This window comes from Arachis hypogaea, chromosome 5 (assembly GCF_003086295.3).
Source record: "Arachis hypogaea cultivar Tifrunner chromosome 5, arahy.Tifrunner.gnm2.J5K5, whole genome shotgun sequence".
Lineage (NCBI taxonomy): Eukaryota > Viridiplantae > Streptophyta > Magnoliopsida > Fabales > Fabaceae > Arachis > Arachis hypogaea.
This window is the reverse complement of record NC_092040.1, coordinates 38529026-38547270: the sequence shown is the minus strand read 5'-3', so window position 1 is coordinate 38547270 and position 18245 is coordinate 38529026. Positions and strand designations below refer to the sequence as shown.

Here is an 18245-nt window from a genome sequence, read left to right as displayed (position 1 = left end):
CGCAGAGAATTTCTAAAAAGTTATGACGAATCTCTAGCCACCTTTTAAAAAGCAGTCAACAAGTAGGGGTATATTGTTGCCATCGCGTCACATGGCGAATCTTTGTAGAAAATCTTTGATAAAATTGTGATGAATCTCTGCAATGAATTTCTAATAAAGTATCACACAAGGTGTGTGTTGTGTCATATTTCTCTAAACATATATAATACTAAAAATATTTCAAATGTCAATATTCTACAAAAATATTTTTTTAACAAAAGGAGCTCAACACAGTGAAGTGGAGCAAAAGCAACAAAGAGCACAAAATTACAAGACGCTAAACACAAATAAAAAATATATAATCCGTTATCATCTCCAACATTGCCATCAACAACCAAACGGATCAATACCATCCTAAGCCCTGTAACTCAAAAATGACTTAGTCTTGATTTCTTCAACACCTGTCTTTGAATTCTGGAAAACTCTTATATTCCGTTCTAACCAAATATTCCAAATAACTGCAAAGAAGCCTATCAGCCACTTTTTTTGCTCAGACTTACAAGCTGGTATTCCAATCCAACTCTCAAAAAACTCTTTAACAGTCCCCGGCATGGTCCAAGATCTACCAGCACACGTCAGCCAAGCACACCATACCTGCCACGTAAACTCACAACCAAAAAATAAATGATGCACAAATTCTACATCTTTCTTACACAAAATACAGATATTATCATCATGATTAATAATCCCGAGTCTAGTCAGTCTCTCTTTCGTGTTGATTCTGCCTACTTAAACGAACCATGCAAAAAGTTCAACTCTTGGAGGAACCAAGCCTCTCCAAATGATGCTAGTGAAACTATAGCTTGTGATGTCCTCCGAGAGAGTCTCTTTCTGCAGCACCTGCACAAATGAGTTAGTGAAAAAATACCTTTTTGTCAAATTTCCATATAACTGTATCCTCTCTGTCAATGTATAATTTCACAATCCCGTAACTGGTTATGAAGTTGGTTCAGCAACTGTAACTCCCATTGGAACAGTTCTCTCTTCCATTCGAAGTTTCATACCCACTCTAACCCATCCCAGAACCCACAATCCCTTATTACAGATCCTTGTTGGTTTGAAACAAAGAAAAATCTTGAAAAACTATCTTTCAAAGAGCCACTTTTTAGCTAACCGTCCTCCCAAAAGTGAATACGTTTGCCATTTCCCACCTCCATAGACAAACCACTAATCATCATATCTCTCACCTATGGCTCCTTTATATTAAGCTGGCAAATATCTTTCCATGGGCCTCCTCTTGACGGTAAAGGTTATTTTGACAGCATTAAAGTTGGGTTCAAATGATTACAAGAACATACAACCTTCTTCTATAACGGGCAGTCCTCCTTTGAGAAGCGCCACCACCACTTGAACAGAAGCGCCGCATTTCTGAGTAATGCATCCCCTACCCCCAAACCACCTAGCTTCTTCGGAGCTTGAACCACCTCCCATTTCACGAGTGGTATACCATTATTCCCATCTTCTTTACTCCATAAAAACCTTTTCTGTAGCCCAATTATCTTATCTGCAACCGCTTTTGCCATCTTATACAAGCTTAAGTAGTAAACTGGTAGGCTATTAAGAATAGATTTGATGAGAACCAACTTACCAGCTTTTTTGAGAGATTTAGCTTTCCATAAGCTCAGCTTATCTTCCACCTTGTCTATGATAGGTTTCCAAGTCTTCACCAAGTGAGGATTTGCGCCTAAGGGAATCCCCAAGTGCCTGACAGGTAACACAGCTTCCGTACATCCCAACAAACCACACATATTCGTCACCCATTTCTTCTCACAATTGACTAAAATCAAGCTAGACTTGTCAAAGTTAATACTCAGGCCAGATATTAACTCAAAACAACGCAGAAGTCTCTTGTAATTCAAAACTGTCTCCATTTTCTGAGGACAAAATAAGATTGTGTCATCTGTGAATTGGAGATGCGATAACTCTATGTTATCTCGTCCCACCAGTAGTGGAGATATACATCCATTCCTAACCGCCTCACCCACCATCCTATGCAGCACGTCAACGACCAGAACAAACAGAAAAGGAGAGAGGGGGTCTCCTTGTCTGAGTCCTCTCTCCATCTTGAACGTCTTGGAAGGTGATCAATTGATCAACACTGACATAGACGTTGTGGTCACACATTCCTTTACCCATGCCCTCCATCTAAAACCAAAGCCCATATTCTACAGCACTATATCCACAAAGCTCCATCTCACCCTGTCGTATGCTTTCTGAAAGTCTAATTTGACAATTGCCGCCTGCTTCCTTCGCATCTTCAGCCATTGGACCATCTCACAAGCAATGAGAGCACCATCATGTATTTTGCAGCCCTTTACAAACGCAGACTAAGTCTCCCCCACTAAGCGTGGCATCACTAAGCGCATTCTTCTTACCAACACTTTTGATATCACCTTATAAACACAACCAACCATACTAATCGGTCTTAGGTCTTTGATTTTCTTGACCCCCACAAATTTTGGAGCTAGTGCCACCCATGTTACATTAGCCTTGGTGGTAGCTTCACACTTTGAAAAAAACCCAACGTAGCTATAGTGAATTCCTGGCCAATCTCATCCCAACATTTCTTTATGAAGTTCATATTATACCCATCACTACCTGGTGCTTTACTAGACTCACAATCCCAAACTGCCTCTCGTATCTCCTCCGCTGATGGCATTTTCTCTAGCACAGCTGCCTCTTCGTCATCAATCCGTTTTACCAACCCATCACGGATGCCAATAATAGGAGCATGTTCCTGTCGATATAGATCTTTATAAAAACCTATAATTGCAATCTGTATTCTGGCCTGATTCCACACCAATCTTCCATTAACTACTAAAGAATCAATTATGTTGCTCCTCCTTCTAGCCGATGCTAGGTTGTGGAAGTACCTAGTGTTCTTGTCCATATCTCTAGCATGTTAAGATCGAGACATCTGCTTCCAATGAATCTCATTTCTAGCATACCACTTCGCACAGCAAGTCACAAGAGCCTTCCGTCTAGCCTCCATTGTTTCATCATAAGTACTAGAACTAACAATGTCATCAATCTTCTTAATCTCTTCCTCAAACTTCTTAATCATGTTGTCCATGTCCCCAAAATTGTCCTTGTTCCATCTCCTTAATGGAACTATCAACGTCTTCAGCTTATTTATGAACTGATCGTCACCCAAGTTCCTCCACTCATCCTTAACCATCCTCAGAAATCCTTCATGAGTAAACCAGGAATCCAGACTACGAAAAGGTCTTGGATCCCCCCATAGTCTTGTATCCTCAAGGATCAATGGGCAATGATTTAACAGCCCTCTCGGACCCCCTTTCAAGCGAGTATCTGGGAACTCCTCAAGCCACTCTAGACTGACCAGAATCCTATCAATGCGACTGCAAGATTGACCTCGAAACCATGTGAATTTTCAATTAGTTAGCGGTAAATCTACAACTTGTAAATCTTGCACCCACTCCTTAAAATCCTATGCAGATGCTGGTAGACTAACAACGTCTTTCCTTTCCTCTAGTCGTAGTATCTCATTAAAGTCTCCCATGAAATAAAACGGAACCTGACATAAACCCACCATATAGCTTAACTCTTCCCACATCACCAGTTTCTCACTCTGCACATGTGCACCATATACCAAGTAGAAAGCACAGTTAAAATTATTTTTAGTCAGCATATCTTCAATACAAAGCCAACCATCCCCTTTATAGCAATTCGACCGTACAAATAAAAAATTATCCCACATTAACAATAAACCGCCAGAGGATCCAACTGGTTCCACATATACCTAGTCCACAGTGTCACCACCCCACAACCGTGCTACATCAAACCTAGTCACTACCTCCCTCTTAGTTTCAATCAAACCTAGCATATTCAACCTATACTTTTTCTTCAACTCTTTCACCATACTCAATTTCCCCTTCCCTCCTAGACCTGTAACATTCCAACAGCTATAAATTATTTAAAGGAACTTCTACACACCTTGTTCTGTTGTTTGGGTCTGCTCCTCCTAGATTTTTCCTTTTGTTTTGCCATCTTTCTTTTTGTTGCGATAGTTTCATTTTGACTTTGTAAAATTGCCATGATGTCTTCTTCATCACATAAAAAACTGCACCAGACTCCACTGCTAGCTTCTACGTTTCTTTGTTATCTGTTGATTGTCCTTCCTGAGTAAGCCACTTATCAGTGTTTGGTTTTGTCCCTTCAATTTCTGTCTCCGAACCAGCATCCTTCGTACCCCTTTCGTTCACAATGTCATGACCCACACCGTTATCTACCCCTCCAACCTTTCCCAACTTACTCACCCTGCCCCGACGAAACATGTATTGACCTCCATGTTTAGCCCGGTCGCTTGCTTCACCAACGCATCCCTCCACACCCAGTTCAGCATCGAGACCATCCACCATTTTCTGCGCTACCCTACTCTCTCTATCAATGCTGTACTCTACCGAATCTTGGCTACCGTTCGTCGCATCCCAATCGGGCCGACGATCCACCCCTCTTCTCATCGCACAGGGTTGCGAGTTGCCTTCATAACGCACATCTAGGTGGTCTTCATCGATCCCTGAAGGATAGCTTACGCAACTTTTCCAACGTTGCGCGACGCTGCTGAAACCAAGGAGCTTCTGCCCCGACCCAGATGCACGTGTACCCTCTTGACTCGGCCTAGGATCCCGTGCGCGTGTTTGTTGCGGCTGTGCTCCCACCATCAGCCCTTCTAACCAACTTTTTTATATAAAAATAAAAAATATTAGAGAATCATCAAAATTTATTATTTTTAGTTATTAGTTAATCATTAATATATAAAATATAAAATAAAATATATTATTAAATTATTAAACTAAAATAATTGAATTAATAATTAAATAATAATAAAAATAAATAAATTTTAACAGTCCCTAATATTTCTCATTAAAAATAATTTCACGGCTTGTTGACGAATGACAATCAATTAAATTATTGATTGATTTTTTGAATACATACACTTGGTGACTATACACTGTTTTGATATTCCGGTCTTATTACGGAAACAAAAAAAACCCTTCATGTTTTTAAAATTGATTACTCAACCGGTCACATCCTGTCAATGCAACAAATTCGAATTAATTTTGGTGCAAACATTTTTTCTACGCCTGCAATGGCTGCAAATCAGTATGCAATATGCATGCTTTTCTTTTTCCCATAGTATTTTTTAACTTGTTAGGGCAATAACTGAGTGTGTGTTATTATGATTGGTGATAGGAAAAGATGTTGAGTTATGACCACTCAATTGGTGATAGTAATACTAGTTTTCTTATCCAGTAGCAGTAGCAGTAGCAGTAGCAGTAAGCGGCGCCTTCACCACCATGGCCATGCTTGTTTCTTCTTCTTCCTCCTCTTCTTCTTCTTCTCCCCATTCCCTCTCTTTCACCCGTTCTCTTCACAACGCACTTTCCCCATTCTCCATAACATTCACACTCACACGCTCTCACTCTCCCAAACGCGCACCACCATCTTTCAAAGCCACCCTCATCACCAACTCCGATTCCTTCCAAGTAGGTCGCGCCATTGGCAGCTACGGTTTCATGAATGTCACTAGGTCAACCTTCCCTCTTCTTTCTTCTTTCTTCTTCTATCTTCTGTCTTCTATTTCGCCAAAATTTCACTCTTTCTCGTTCATTCTTCAGCTATTCAGCTTTTCCCTCTGCCCTAGAAGGCAACGATTATTCATACGCTGATTTCGGAGCTGGTCTCAAGACTCAAGATGTTGGAGAAGGCAGTGTTAAAATCAGGTACTTACTTAGTTACTTACATTGATTCAAACAAACGAATCCCCTAAATTCCGATTAGAAACAAAAAAAATCACTGATTATGATACTCATGGCAGCACCATTGCAGGCTCTATGAAGGTAGGGTTTCCCAGGGTCCACTCAGAGGTACCCCTGTTATTTTCAAGGTAATCACTTTTGGCATTCTTTCTCTTTTTCTCCGTTTTGGACTTAGAGTTCTTATTCATTGAGCGCATATGCGATAATGTATGAAGGTTTATCCTGGAAAGCGAGCTGGTGGAATTGAGGCTGATATGATGGCTGCTAATGAGTTGAATGCTCACTCCTTTCTTCAAGTTAGATCATACTATATATGCTTCAATTGATTGCTTGAATCTGAGTTTCCTTTAATCCTATTTGTTTTGTTTGGTTTGGTTTCCATTTTTATCTTACAGAGCAATTCTAAAGGTATTGTTCAGAATCTTGTGTTACTTGTTGGTGGTTTTGAAACTATTACTGGGGAGCAGGTTTGTCCTGTGAAATCATTATCTTATGTTCTTTTCGTTTTCTATACCGAGCATTGTGTTTTCTTTAATCTTCTTGGAGAAATAAATCTACCTGTTCCAGTGGCTTGCTTTTCGCGATGATGGGAAATATAGTGCAGCGGATTATGCAAAATTTGCGAGTGATAGGGTATCAAGAGACCGAGCTTCGGGAGAATTGTCTTCCTGGAATCGCTTTGAGCAAGAACAATCGATCAAGAGAAAGCAAATTTTTGTGATAAAGCTGCTCCAAGGTGCTATGAGAGGTCTAGCTTACATGCATGACAATAACAGATTGCACCAGAGTCTTGGACCATTTTCTGTGATGCTCAAGTAAGCAATGGCAACACTTTTACCTTTGTCATGATTTTTCTTTCGCCATGTATTTCTCCATTGCTCTATCTTCAATGTGTTTGCAACATGGTGGCAGCACCATTTCAGAAAGAGAAGCTCGGTATTTGATTCCAAGACTTCGAGATCTGGCCTTTTCTGTTGATGTCAGGTAAGGTAATTGTTTACCTATCCCCTTTCTTATGAATTAACGTATCCCTGACACATTGATATACTGTTGATACTTCATTTGAATATGCCAAACAAATTGTATTTTATTGTTCTATTACTTTCTATCCTTACTTCCTTCCCTTTTATCTTTTTTGAAAAAATAGTTTTGTAACTTTCTGTGAACTTCGAATTTCTAATGTGCAATGCAATATATATCCTGCTTATCTGCACGTGGTAGGATGGCACTGTGTTGAATTCGTTTTGCATACATTGCAAGCTGAAATAGATCAAGATATAAATAGTGTTGTATGATTAATCGTTCCAGCTACTCAGAACTAGAAGAGGATCCAAGATCACTTGCAGATGGTCTCTGGAGGCGAGCAACAGCTGCTGGTGCATTCACGCGTATGGAGAAAAGAGCCTTTGCAATAGCTGATGACATGTAAGTTCTCAGAATTCTGTTCATTGAAGAAGTCTATTTCAACATCTTTTCCAGGTTATCTATTTAGTTTATGAGTTCCAATACAGATACGAAGCGGGTCTTCTTTTTGCGTACATGGCTTTTGTTCCATTTTGCGAAGCTGGCGCAATGGATGGCCTTGCCTTGCAAGTAAGCTCTGCTGCCCTTATATGACTTCATCTTTGGCAGCCCATAATTCTTTTTCTGTGGAAGTGTTCCTTATCATAAGATTAGATATTCACCGGTGTTTTTTCTTGACCACAAAATTCAGAGACTTTTAGAGAACACTTTCCAACTTGATCTTGAAGCAACACGAGAGTAAGATTTCTTCTATTTTATATTCTTGCTAAACCAATATTGTTTCCTCTGTTTGTGGCATAAGCAAAAAAATTTAGTGAGCTTGAGTTGCTGATAAGAACAAAAGCTGAAATAGAAATACTTGGAACAGCAACTCATCATTTATTGATATTTGATAGTTGATGCATTGTTTTCATCCCGTTCAACTAAGTTCCTATACATAGCAAATATACTTCACACGGCACACAATAGTAGATCCTTGCTTAATTTTGTCTCATCTTGTTTTCTTCTTCCACCGGCAGGTATTGTATGGAAGATGACCGATTAGCGAAGGCTGTCGAGTTCCTCGATCTTGGAGATGGTGCTGGTTGGGAGTTACTTCAGGTATTAATTTATATGTTAGAGTAAAAGCAATATTTCGGTCCTTGTAAAATTTTACTTATACCTTTGATTATTAGTATATTCTTCCAATCCCTCGGAAAAATCCTTATTTTCTTCATTCTCTTGGCTGAAAATGCTCCTTCCATGATAAAGAAATTCTTGAATGTATTATTGTAGTGAAGTTATGTAATTAAGCAAAGAAGTCGAGTAAAGTACCAATCCGGTCTCTGTCCATTTTCCAAAATGATAAGACGACCCTTAACCAAAAACACGTTCCATTATGGTCCCTGACCCTGTACTCTGTCTGCCAACCCGGTCCTTTGGTAAGTTTCATGGCGAAAACTCGACGGAAATTGCTGACGTGTTAGGTTAAAAAATGGACAGGGACCTAGTTGTCTCTAAATTTAAATTGGTTAGGGGTTTATTTGTCCATATTATTTTTTAAACAATATTTTTTATTTTTTTTATTCATTATATTAATATTCTTTTTTTAATAAATAAGTACAAACTAATTAATAAATTATTCAAATTTAAAAATATCATTTATTATGAAACCAAATAAACAATTTTTAAATATAATTTTTAAATATATAAATAATAAACATTAAAATTCAGTTAATACATTAATAATAATAATCCTATGATATACTATTAGTATTATGATCTAGCTAATTTTCACAATAAAGTGAAAACTAATAAATACATTATTTGATATATAGTAAACTTTTTTTGACTAATAACATTTAATTTTTTATCTCTTTAAACTAAATTAATAATTCTATGTGATATCTTTGCAATAAAATACACTATGAGTAGGCTACTAATACTAAATGAAATAAAACATAATAGAATTATTAATTTAGTTAAGAGATAAAAAATTAAATTTGTTACTAGTCAAAAAAAGTTTACTATATATCAAATAATGTGTTCATTAGTTATAATACTAATAGTATATCATAGGGTTATTATTATTAATGTATTAACTGAATTTTAATGTTTATTATTTATATATTTAAAAATTATATTTGAAAATTATTTATTTGGTTTCATAATAAATGATATTTTTAAATTTGAATAATTTATTAATTAGTTTGTACTTCTTTATTAAAAAAAGAATATCAATATAATGAATAAAATATAATTTAAAATATTGTTTAAAAAATAATAAGGACAAATAAACCCCTAACCAATTTAAATTTAGAGACAATTAGGTTCCTATCCATTTTTTAACCTAACACGTAAGCAATTTCCGTCGAATTTTCGCTGTGAAATTGATAGAAGGACCGGGTTGGCAGACGGAGTACAGGGTTAGGGACCGTAATGGAACGTATTTTTGGTTAAGGGTCGTCTTGTCATTTTGAGAAATGGACAGGGACCGGATTAGTACTTTACTCTAAAGAAGTCATATTGTCTTTTCTGCTAGCACCATTTTTTCAACAGAAGTAGGTTTTGTTGTTATTCCAAACGTTGACTATTCTAATTCCGGAATATTGTTATCATGATTTTTCAGGCAATGCTTAATGCTGATTTTCGAAAGAGACCAATTGCGCAGGCCGTTCTCAATCATAGGTTTATGACTGGGGATGTTCTTTGAGTTTCATGGCATCTCTCGCAATTATATATGTTAAATTTGTCCGCAAATATTCCATGTTTGCTTGAAAGAAATGTCTTGAATATATGCATTGCTTTCAACAAGTAGCAGTGCTTGTGTAAATAGTATAATACTCTAATAATATATAATATTCATAATATTTAAGAATATATAGAAATAGCAATGAAAACTTGGCACCCTACTGTATTATTTGTTTTGTCTCATGAGTCATGACCATGTTTAATTCTCTCTTTTCTTCTATTTATTTATTATTTTTAGTTTTTGTTATTATTTTGGTGGGTGGCTTCTTAACATATTTGTATAATTCATACTACTAGCCAAAAAACATTAATTGCAGAGTGCCAAGTATTAGCTTAGAAGGATAGTTAGGACCTTCCAATGGGTTGCGTTGTTGAATTTTTGTTAAGATTCTAAGACATTTTAGGTTGTCTTAGATAGATTCTTTTCCAAGGTTCCAAAATTTCCATTTGCCTTGTGAGAATTCCTAACCAATTTGTGAATGAATCCATTAAGGGTTATTGGGAATATAATATATTCTAGACGACCTATGCAGATATAGTGGGGTTTATTTTTTTATTTATTTTTTAATGGACTCAGTATATTATCTATCTATCTATCATGAAGCTTAATCTGGTTAGACATAAATAATCTGTATTATTTGGCCATTTGGGTGTACATAGAAAAATATAATACATGATTATGCAATATGACTATGTTAATTTATAATCTCCAATATATAATCAAAATACACACAAACAACATAATAGAGAAAGGTCAGGTCTGCAAGATTCTTTTCGTTGTTGGGAAGCATATAATATATTAATCCATATATAAATATCATTGTCTAATATGCATGCAGTAATTAATCATAACAATGCCAACAACAATGGCAACAAGCACAAAGGTGCACAATGAACCACCGCCAGGAATACGTCTCAGGCCCCTACTACTTTCTGACCTTGCGACTCTGCTGGATATTCATGACAAAATATTCCCCCACGGGTGAGACCATGGTTATAAATATTACTTACATATAAAAAATCAGTTACTATATATACGTTGGTTAATCTATTTTTAATACTTTTAATTTGTATTTTATATACCCAACAACTTGGATATTTTTTGAAAAGATATATAATTATCATGACAATGATCACAGTAGTGTAGTTGGAAATTAATTAATTTTCAGGAATGAAGACCCTTCATTATTTTACGAACAAATGTTATCAAATGAAGATTCTGATGACAAGATGATGACATTGGGAGCTGTTGACAGTAGTAGGCCAGATGATAAAAGTGATGAAATCATTGGATACGTAGTCACAACTAAAATTGTTAATGCAAGCGACAGTGAGGTTCATATATAATCGATCCCACTTAGTTAATTCCTTTAAATATAATTGTGGCATCAAATATCAAATTCTTGATATATCTCTTTTCCATTGTATTCTGATATTAAGTTGTCAGTAAAAACACATGAATAATTCCATATCTAACCCTTATGATCGTTATTATTATTATTGTAGATAGCGGATAATATAGTTGCAGCAGGTGAGTCATCAGATAAATTAGACAATAAGAGTTTGGTGTATGTTATGTGGCTGGGAGTATTGGAAGCATATAGGAATCGAGGAATAGGTAGGAGTAGTTTATTTTTAGAATAATTCTGAAATTTGTCAAAAATTTTAAAAATATTTTTAAGTTTTATTTTGTTTTAATTTTGTCTTAAAATTTTTTTATCTGCATCTAATATACTCTTGATATCTAAATTTAAGATCAATCTAACAATAATACATAAAAATAATACTTGATTTATTTGTATCGAGAGTTGTTCTTATGAAATTATTGTTGATTTGGTATTAAATTTTTTGAAAAATTAGTTGCCAAGAGTATATTTAATGCAAATTAAAAACTTTTAGAATAAAATTAAAATAAAATAAAACTTATGAGTATTTTTAAAATTTTTGTCAAACCTCGAAAATAAATATTATAATGTATCCTTATTTTTATTATATTATATTGATATTTTTCATTTTAGCTAGTTAGTTGCTGTTATTATTGGTGAATTATTTATATATACAATTATGTCACGTGTACCCACAAAATTAACTACTAAATTAACCAACGCATTATTTATATGGTGCAGGAACTTATTTGATGAGGGAGGTTATAAAGTATGCTTCGAGGATTCCAACATGCGTGGGCATTTACCTGCACGCGGTTGCTGAGAATAAGGCAGCAATTAAGTTGTACAAGAAATTGAAGTTCAAGTGTGTTAGAAGGTTAAGGAACTATTATCCAATCAATGGCAAGCTTTATGATGGATTATTATTCGTCCACTGTCTTAATGGTGCACGCTGTTATCGCTCACCAAAGTATATATTCGTTAACATATTTATGTACGATGCACATGTGAATATATATATTAATTATATTACTACTAACTCAGAAATACAATTAATTTTTATATATATATTTTTTTTTCAGAGATGTTGTGACATTAATGTTGGGGCACGTGAGAAGTGGGTTGAAGTCAGTGGGTACTAGGCTGCGCAAGATTAAACAAGAAAGCCAGCACCGTTCATGAACATATTTAAATTTGTTCTTTTTCTTCTTTTATTTATTTATTTATTATTTACTGTATATTTCAATAGAAAAATTTCATCTTACAAATGATTTGGTAGTGCAGAATAAATTGTGCATATATAATATAATGTTTGAGTAAATCACAATCCCTCTCTCCCCCTTTATTTTTCCCCTTAACTTGTGTCACAAGCTGATTTCTTAAAAAATACGATTATAGGATTATATTGTTTAAATAAATAAAGAAGAGTAAATAGTGAAAGAAAAAACAATAGGGGAGATTCGTTGCGTTGCGTTGCTGGGGATAGATTATAGATCCAATTACAAGTCTTTTGGCCAAAAAGCATCACCATCTCATCTTCTCTTTCAAGTTATCTATCTAATTCATTTCTGTTCTGACTTTTTTCTTTCAGTTTCTATGAGTAGTTTAATTTAAACTCAGAAATTGATATTCAGGAATGATCAATTTGAAGATGACATGCTGAAGCTGTTGTTGTTTGATTGGTAGTAATAGTAACTTAGCTAGTATTATTCCACAATTTCTAAGCTCAATGGAAAATAAAGAAGTATTTAGTAAGAGAGAAATAAAGTACAGGTCAATACAACCTTCTGATGAACACACTTTACAGCGTATCCATGACCAACTTTTTCCCATCAGGTTAGTTCTCTCATTGACTTATGCTTTTAGCTCTTCAAAATATAATTATGTCTTCAGTAATAATGTTCACAATTCTCAGGTATGAATCTAAATTTTACCAAGATGTGGCTAACGGGCGAGGCACCGAGTCGTGGGGAGCCGTCGACGTGAGTCGCAGTGATGGTCAGAGTGATGAACTAATTGGATTTGTGACGACTCGGATTGTTCCTGCAGCAGAAGTTGAGGTTAATTATGTTAATTACTTGAAGCATGTTATGAAAAAGGTATTTAGTTAGTACATTGTTGCGAGGAACTTGTGCTGGAAATACACTTACAATTTGATATCTTCTTAGGATTTTAAGTCCATGTATTTCTTAAGCCAATCTTATTATTGTTAATGATATAATCATTTAGGTGTTTTCTTCGGCTTAAACGTTTAGGAGAAGTGATTTTATGACATAATATTAGAGTTTCTGTGACAAAAATGTCTAGAATTTTAACATGAAAGAAAAACAAATTATGAAAATTTTACGTAAATAAAAAAATCTTATTAGAAATATAACTATTTATATGCTTCTTCTTGTCTACTTAAACTTTTGAGAAAAGTAATTTCATAACAATTATGCTTCTCAATATCCATACTATGAGGCTTGATTAGGGTAGGCCAAAATATGTAACAGAATTTTGTGCTGATAATTGTGGTTTGTTTTGTCCATGAATATTGACATAGATAGTGAGTATCCATGGAAATGACTTAGCCAAATCAGATGAAACTTTAGTCCATGTTTTAACGCTAGGAGTGGTGAAGGAGTATAGACATCATGGAATAGGTAGTAATTTCTGATTGGCACTTGTAAGTTGTAATTATATTATTACTGGTTAACTTGTGTGGCTCATCATCTCATATGCATATGCATTTGCAGCTTCTGATCTTCTTAAGAAGGTGATTGAAAATGCTTCTATGATTCAAAGTTGCCGCGCTGTTTACTTGCATTCGAGTTCTGAGAACGAGGCAGCAGTCAATCTCTACAAGAAAATGTCTTTCAAGTTAGTAAGAAAGTTGTCAAAGTATTATTCATTCGATGGCAGACATTCGGATGCATACTTATTTGTTTACCCACTCAATGGCGGTCGCTTTCATCGCTGGCCATTGTAAGCCTAAATTACCATCAAATTTTCATGCCTTACCTTGTTAACTATTATTCTAATTACTTTTAGGTGATACTCTTCTCCGGACTTTGCGTCAACATGAAATGCTTATATTGTAATAACTTTTCATCATCTCATCGTGTCATGTTTCAGCGAAGTTCTGATATCAATGTTGAGCTGTGTGAGGAGCGGCTTGGAGTCTTGGGGGACAAAAATGAAGACTGATACATCTCAAAGCAAGAAAAGTGGTACACAACAAAACAGAGGCAAGTTAGCTTGCCATTAGACTCGACTCTATATGTAGTATATGATATTTTTTGGTGTCTATGAAGTATATCATTTGGATCTTTCTGAAATTTAACCCAAAATAATTTGTGACTCTCATTGTAATAGTTGGCATAGTTCTTCACTTGTCAAATAGGAGGGTAGATATTATTAAAACTTAAGGCAGGAGATCAAGATAATAGATTTCTGAATTCAAGTATATAAAATGAATGCAAGATACAAGTTATATATAGTTACAATCAACATCTATCATAAATATAAGATATAAATACAACACTTTCGGCAGTTAGCTGCGGTTCTAGAGTAATATTGCAGTGGTTTTGAATTGCCGCTAAACATTTTACGGCGGTTAAATAATCACTGAAAGATAAGTCACAAGCAAACAATTAGCGGCGGTTTATGCTAGCCGCTAAAAACTGTCACGAATTATGAACTGGTTTTGTGACAGTTTTTACCCGCTGTCATAGCTGGCCGACAAAATGTCTATCAATTTTGCAGTGCAACTGCCGCTAAATAGCAAGTAAACAAAAATAACATTAATAGTTATTTGTACTGTTCTTGTAACTCGGTCAACGACGATCAAACCTGTTGAAAACTGGATGGTTCGTGTCGAACCGAAAACAGTCAATCATTAAACCGCACTTCCACTAATAGACCCACAACATGGGAACTGTGAGAAGTAAAAGCTTTAACAATGTCACATTGTCACAAGCCAAATGACTATTCAATGTATATAGTGCTAATAATTATATATATCATATCAACACATTTGATTGGCATTTAATTTTTTATTATAATTTTTTTATTTGATCATAATTATTATAACCACCTTATATATATATATATATATGTATATTTTGTCTTATTATAATTTATATATAATTTAATTAAATTAAATTTAAATAAAAATTTATTTTTTATATTCATATTTAATTATGAATGTGTCAATCGGTTCAACCTGTGACTTATCGATTGAACCAGTATTCCGGTAACTTAGTTATATGATCGGATCGATTACCAGTTCGGTTCTAATAACTATGTTCATATTACTTTTTTATTATTTTGTCTCTTTTGTTTTTTTAACTTTAATTTATTAGAAATTAATTAAAATAAAAATTTTTTAAGAATTTAATGGTTGATTGAACTTTGTTAGCCTCTTTGATTTTGCCTCTTTTATTTTAACATTAAGGCTGGTTACTTTAATTTAATGGTTTGGGTCGTAGTATTACATATTTGTCTACTTTAAAAATTTCGATCTTTATACTCGATTGAACTTTGTTTTAATGTTAAAAATTTTAGATATTGACTTATTTTTTCCTTTTACAGTTATGCTTGAAGGAAACTTAAAAGATCTTATAGTAAACGAAAAAATTCAATTTGTAAATTTGTTCACATGATTAATCAAAATATATTTTTATAAGTGATTAACTTTCTTTTCGTAAAACAAATACAAAAACGGTCTAACGATTTAAGTAACAGTAATTCAAACATATTTCTCAAATAAAGTAATGATAACGTAAGTAAATTATACTCGGTTATTTTATAAAAAAAACAAGTCAGATGTATTTTGCGGCGGTTGAAAAAAAAACCACCGCCAATAGCTTAACTAGCGCTACAATAATCCATTTTGCAACGGTTATATTAAAACCACCGGAAAATACCAAACAATTGGCAGCCCTCCTCTTATCCGCTGCATCAACCGCCGTAATATTTCATTTGGCGGCAATTTTTGATAACCGCCGATAGAAAATCGCTGCAATCTGCTATTTTTTGTGTAGTGAACTACTAACTACTATTGATCTAATTCTCAACTACTCAATAAGAAAAAACTATAGAAATTGACAAAAATGAACGTAGACGAAATTGCTACAACGTAGCTCAGACGAAAATGTTAGAATAGAGTGCATATGAAACTGCTGGAGGAAGTGCAGATGGACTGTCGAAAAGAAATGCAGATGAAACTGCTGGAAGAGTGGCAAACTACTGAAATACTGTAAAAAAGATGGTGAACTTACAGAAAAATGGTAAACTACTAGGGATGGCAACGGATTCCCATGGGGCGGGGACATGCCCCCCCTCGTCCCCGCCACCCATAACCCGTCCCCGTTCCCGCTCCATCCCCACAACGGGTAACGGGGATCCCGTATCTGCCGGGGATCAGAGTTTCCGCGGATATCCGCGGATTCTTTAAAAAGTAAAAATTTCAGAGAAATAAACAAAAATCTTCAATTACCATTACAATCATAATCTTCATCACCAACAATATTTAGTCATAACTCATAAGTTCATAATCTATACCCAAACCAAATCAATCAAATACCAAAAATTAATCAAACCATAAAAACATTCATATTCATGTTTCCAATTTTAACACAACCATATACTAAATTAATCAACCAGCCACATCAAACAGCAATTTACATTCATCCATCACTATTCCAAAAACAAAATTTACACAAAATTCACAAACCAGCCATCAACAATCAAAGATCTTCTACAAATCCACCTCAACCTTCATAAAAAACATAACAAAATCCTTTAAATATTCAAAAATTAATATTTTAAATATTCAACTATCCATAAACCATATATCCTCACAACGTAACAATTAACTTCAAATATTCAATTTCAATTTTTTTAGCCACTGCATTGCCAAAAAAATAGAAGGACATATATATATGAAGTAAAATCACAAGATAATTGATTGAAATTCAAATAAAATCAAAGAAAATCACATAAACCACAAGACAATTAATGAAAGAAACAAAAAATACTTCAAGTAGATGAAAATTAAGAAAAATAGCTTTCGTCTTTGCGAAGAAAATGAAGATAGCGACGGCGAAGAACGCTTCTATCGCTGCCTAGGGTTGGATGTCAGGCGCGCGAGTGAGTGCGAACGAAGGTGCTGGACGGAGGAGAGAGTGTCTGAGTGGAGGAGGATGGCAGAGAGAGTGTCTAAGTGAAAAGGGTGGCAGAGCAAATCTAAGAAAAGGAAAGGAACTAGGGCAAGGTGGTGAGCAGCGGTGAGCAGCGGTGAGCGTGAAGGCAGTGAGAGTGGATAAGGGCGGTGAGTAGCTGTGAGCATGGAGGAGGGATGGAGAGGGAGAAGGAGAATTTGAGTTTTGAGAGGAGAGTGAGTGAGTGACGGCCGGTAGAGAGGAGAGGTTAGGAGTTAGGGTTTCAGAAATCATAACTAATATATATACTAGGGATATTTTAGTAATTTTGTATATGTGGATATTATACGGGTCTTCACGGGGCGAGGACCTTGCTCCCTGCCCCGCCCCGTTTATTTCGCGGATCCCCGTCCCCCCCCCCCCCACGGGTGAAAAAATGTCTACATCCCCGTCTCCCGGCGGGTAAATCCCCGCGGATACCCGCCCTGTCGGAGGAAATTGCCATCCCTACAAACTACTAAAAAACTACTAAAAAGGTCACAAATTGTCGGAAAATATGGTGCAAACAGAATGGTTGAAAAATAATTGATTTTTCCATGAGAATTATAAATATATCTCTAAAATGTGAAAACAATAAGAACGAAGCAAAAATCTCAAAAATAGAGAACAAAATTAAAGAGAGGACACCAAAAAACCTTAAAAAGGTCCCACAAATATGCCACGTCAGCAGTTTATTGACATGTGGCAGCATGGAAGTGGCTGACATAGCTGCATCAGCGATTGAGTGAGCCTTGATAAATGTGCTGATTCAAGTATTAGCAATTGAGTAAATCCTAGTTAACGCGTCGATCCAATAGACTAACGAGTCTGGAAAAGATAAGCCAAATCAGAGTTGAACATGATAGAATGTGTCAGAAACTTTAAAAAAATTACAATATTTAGGATATTAGAAATGATATTGCACTACTTTTTTGCACATTCTTTTATTATATAAAAAATAATTGTTTTGTCACTTCTTATTAATTATTTTTAATACTAAAATAAAAAACTATACAAGAAAAGTAACACAATTATAGTATACATAACATTACTCCAAATTTTATCAAATCATTTCGATTGTAAGCTTGTCCTAACTCCAA

The 18245-nt window shown here is 35.1% G+C and overlaps 3 protein-coding genes across 7 annotated transcripts; all 3 read left to right on the top strand.

The window, feature by feature from the left end:
- The first annotated feature begins 4957 nt into the window (after positions 1-4957).
- Positions 4958-10557, top strand: LOC112801328 (uncharacterized). 2 transcript variants are annotated; one of them, XM_072237160.1, is made up of 12 exons: positions 4958-5593; positions 5682-5786; positions 5893-5950; positions 6038-6118; positions 6218-6289; positions 6390-6637; positions 6735-6806; positions 7131-7247; positions 7334-7415; positions 7537-7583; positions 7865-7946; positions 10415-10557. In XM_072237160.1, the coding sequence occupies exons 1-12, from the start codon at positions 5361-5363 to the stop codon at positions 10415-10417; spliced, it is 1200 nt and encodes a 399-aa protein (XP_072093261.1). In that variant the 5' UTR covers positions 4958-5360; the 3' UTR covers positions 10418-10557. The 2 variants fall into 2 exon arrangements, with proteins under 2 accessions (XP_072093261.1, XP_072093260.1); XM_072237159.1 differs by lacking the exon at positions 10415-10557 and adding an exon at positions 9454-9751.
- Positions 10426-12281, top strand: LOC140184689 (histone acetyltransferase MCC1-like). 3 transcript variants are annotated; one of them, XM_072237163.1, is made up of 5 exons: positions 10426-10557; positions 10745-10910; positions 11082-11193; positions 11702-11837; positions 12043-12281. In XM_072237163.1, the coding sequence occupies exons 1-5, from the start codon at positions 10430-10432 to the stop codon at positions 12140-12142; spliced, it is 642 nt and encodes a 213-aa protein (XP_072093264.1). In that variant the 5' UTR covers positions 10426-10429; the 3' UTR covers positions 12143-12281. The 3 variants fall into 3 exon arrangements, with proteins under 3 accessions (XP_072093264.1, XP_072093263.1, XP_072093262.1); XM_072237162.1 differs by having other exon boundaries at positions 11702-11930; XM_072237161.1 differs by having other exon boundaries at positions 11702-11954.
- A 22-nt stretch (positions 12282-12303) lies between these two features.
- On the top strand, positions 12304-14448 carry LOC112801329 (histone acetyltransferase MCC1). Of its 2 annotated transcripts, XM_072237164.1 has the most exons (6): positions 12304-12508; positions 12595-12796; positions 12876-13059; positions 13506-13605; positions 13699-13927; positions 14078-14448. In XM_072237164.1, exons 2-6 carry the CDS (start codon positions 12690-12692, stop codon positions 14208-14210), a joined length of 753 nt encoding a protein of 250 aa, XP_072093265.1. In that variant the 5' UTR covers positions 12304-12508; positions 12595-12689; the 3' UTR covers positions 14211-14448. The 2 variants fall into 2 exon arrangements, with proteins under 2 accessions (XP_072093265.1, XP_029154172.1); XM_029298339.2 differs by having other exon boundaries at positions 12304-12796.
- Positions 14449-18245: the final 3797 nt, after the last annotated feature.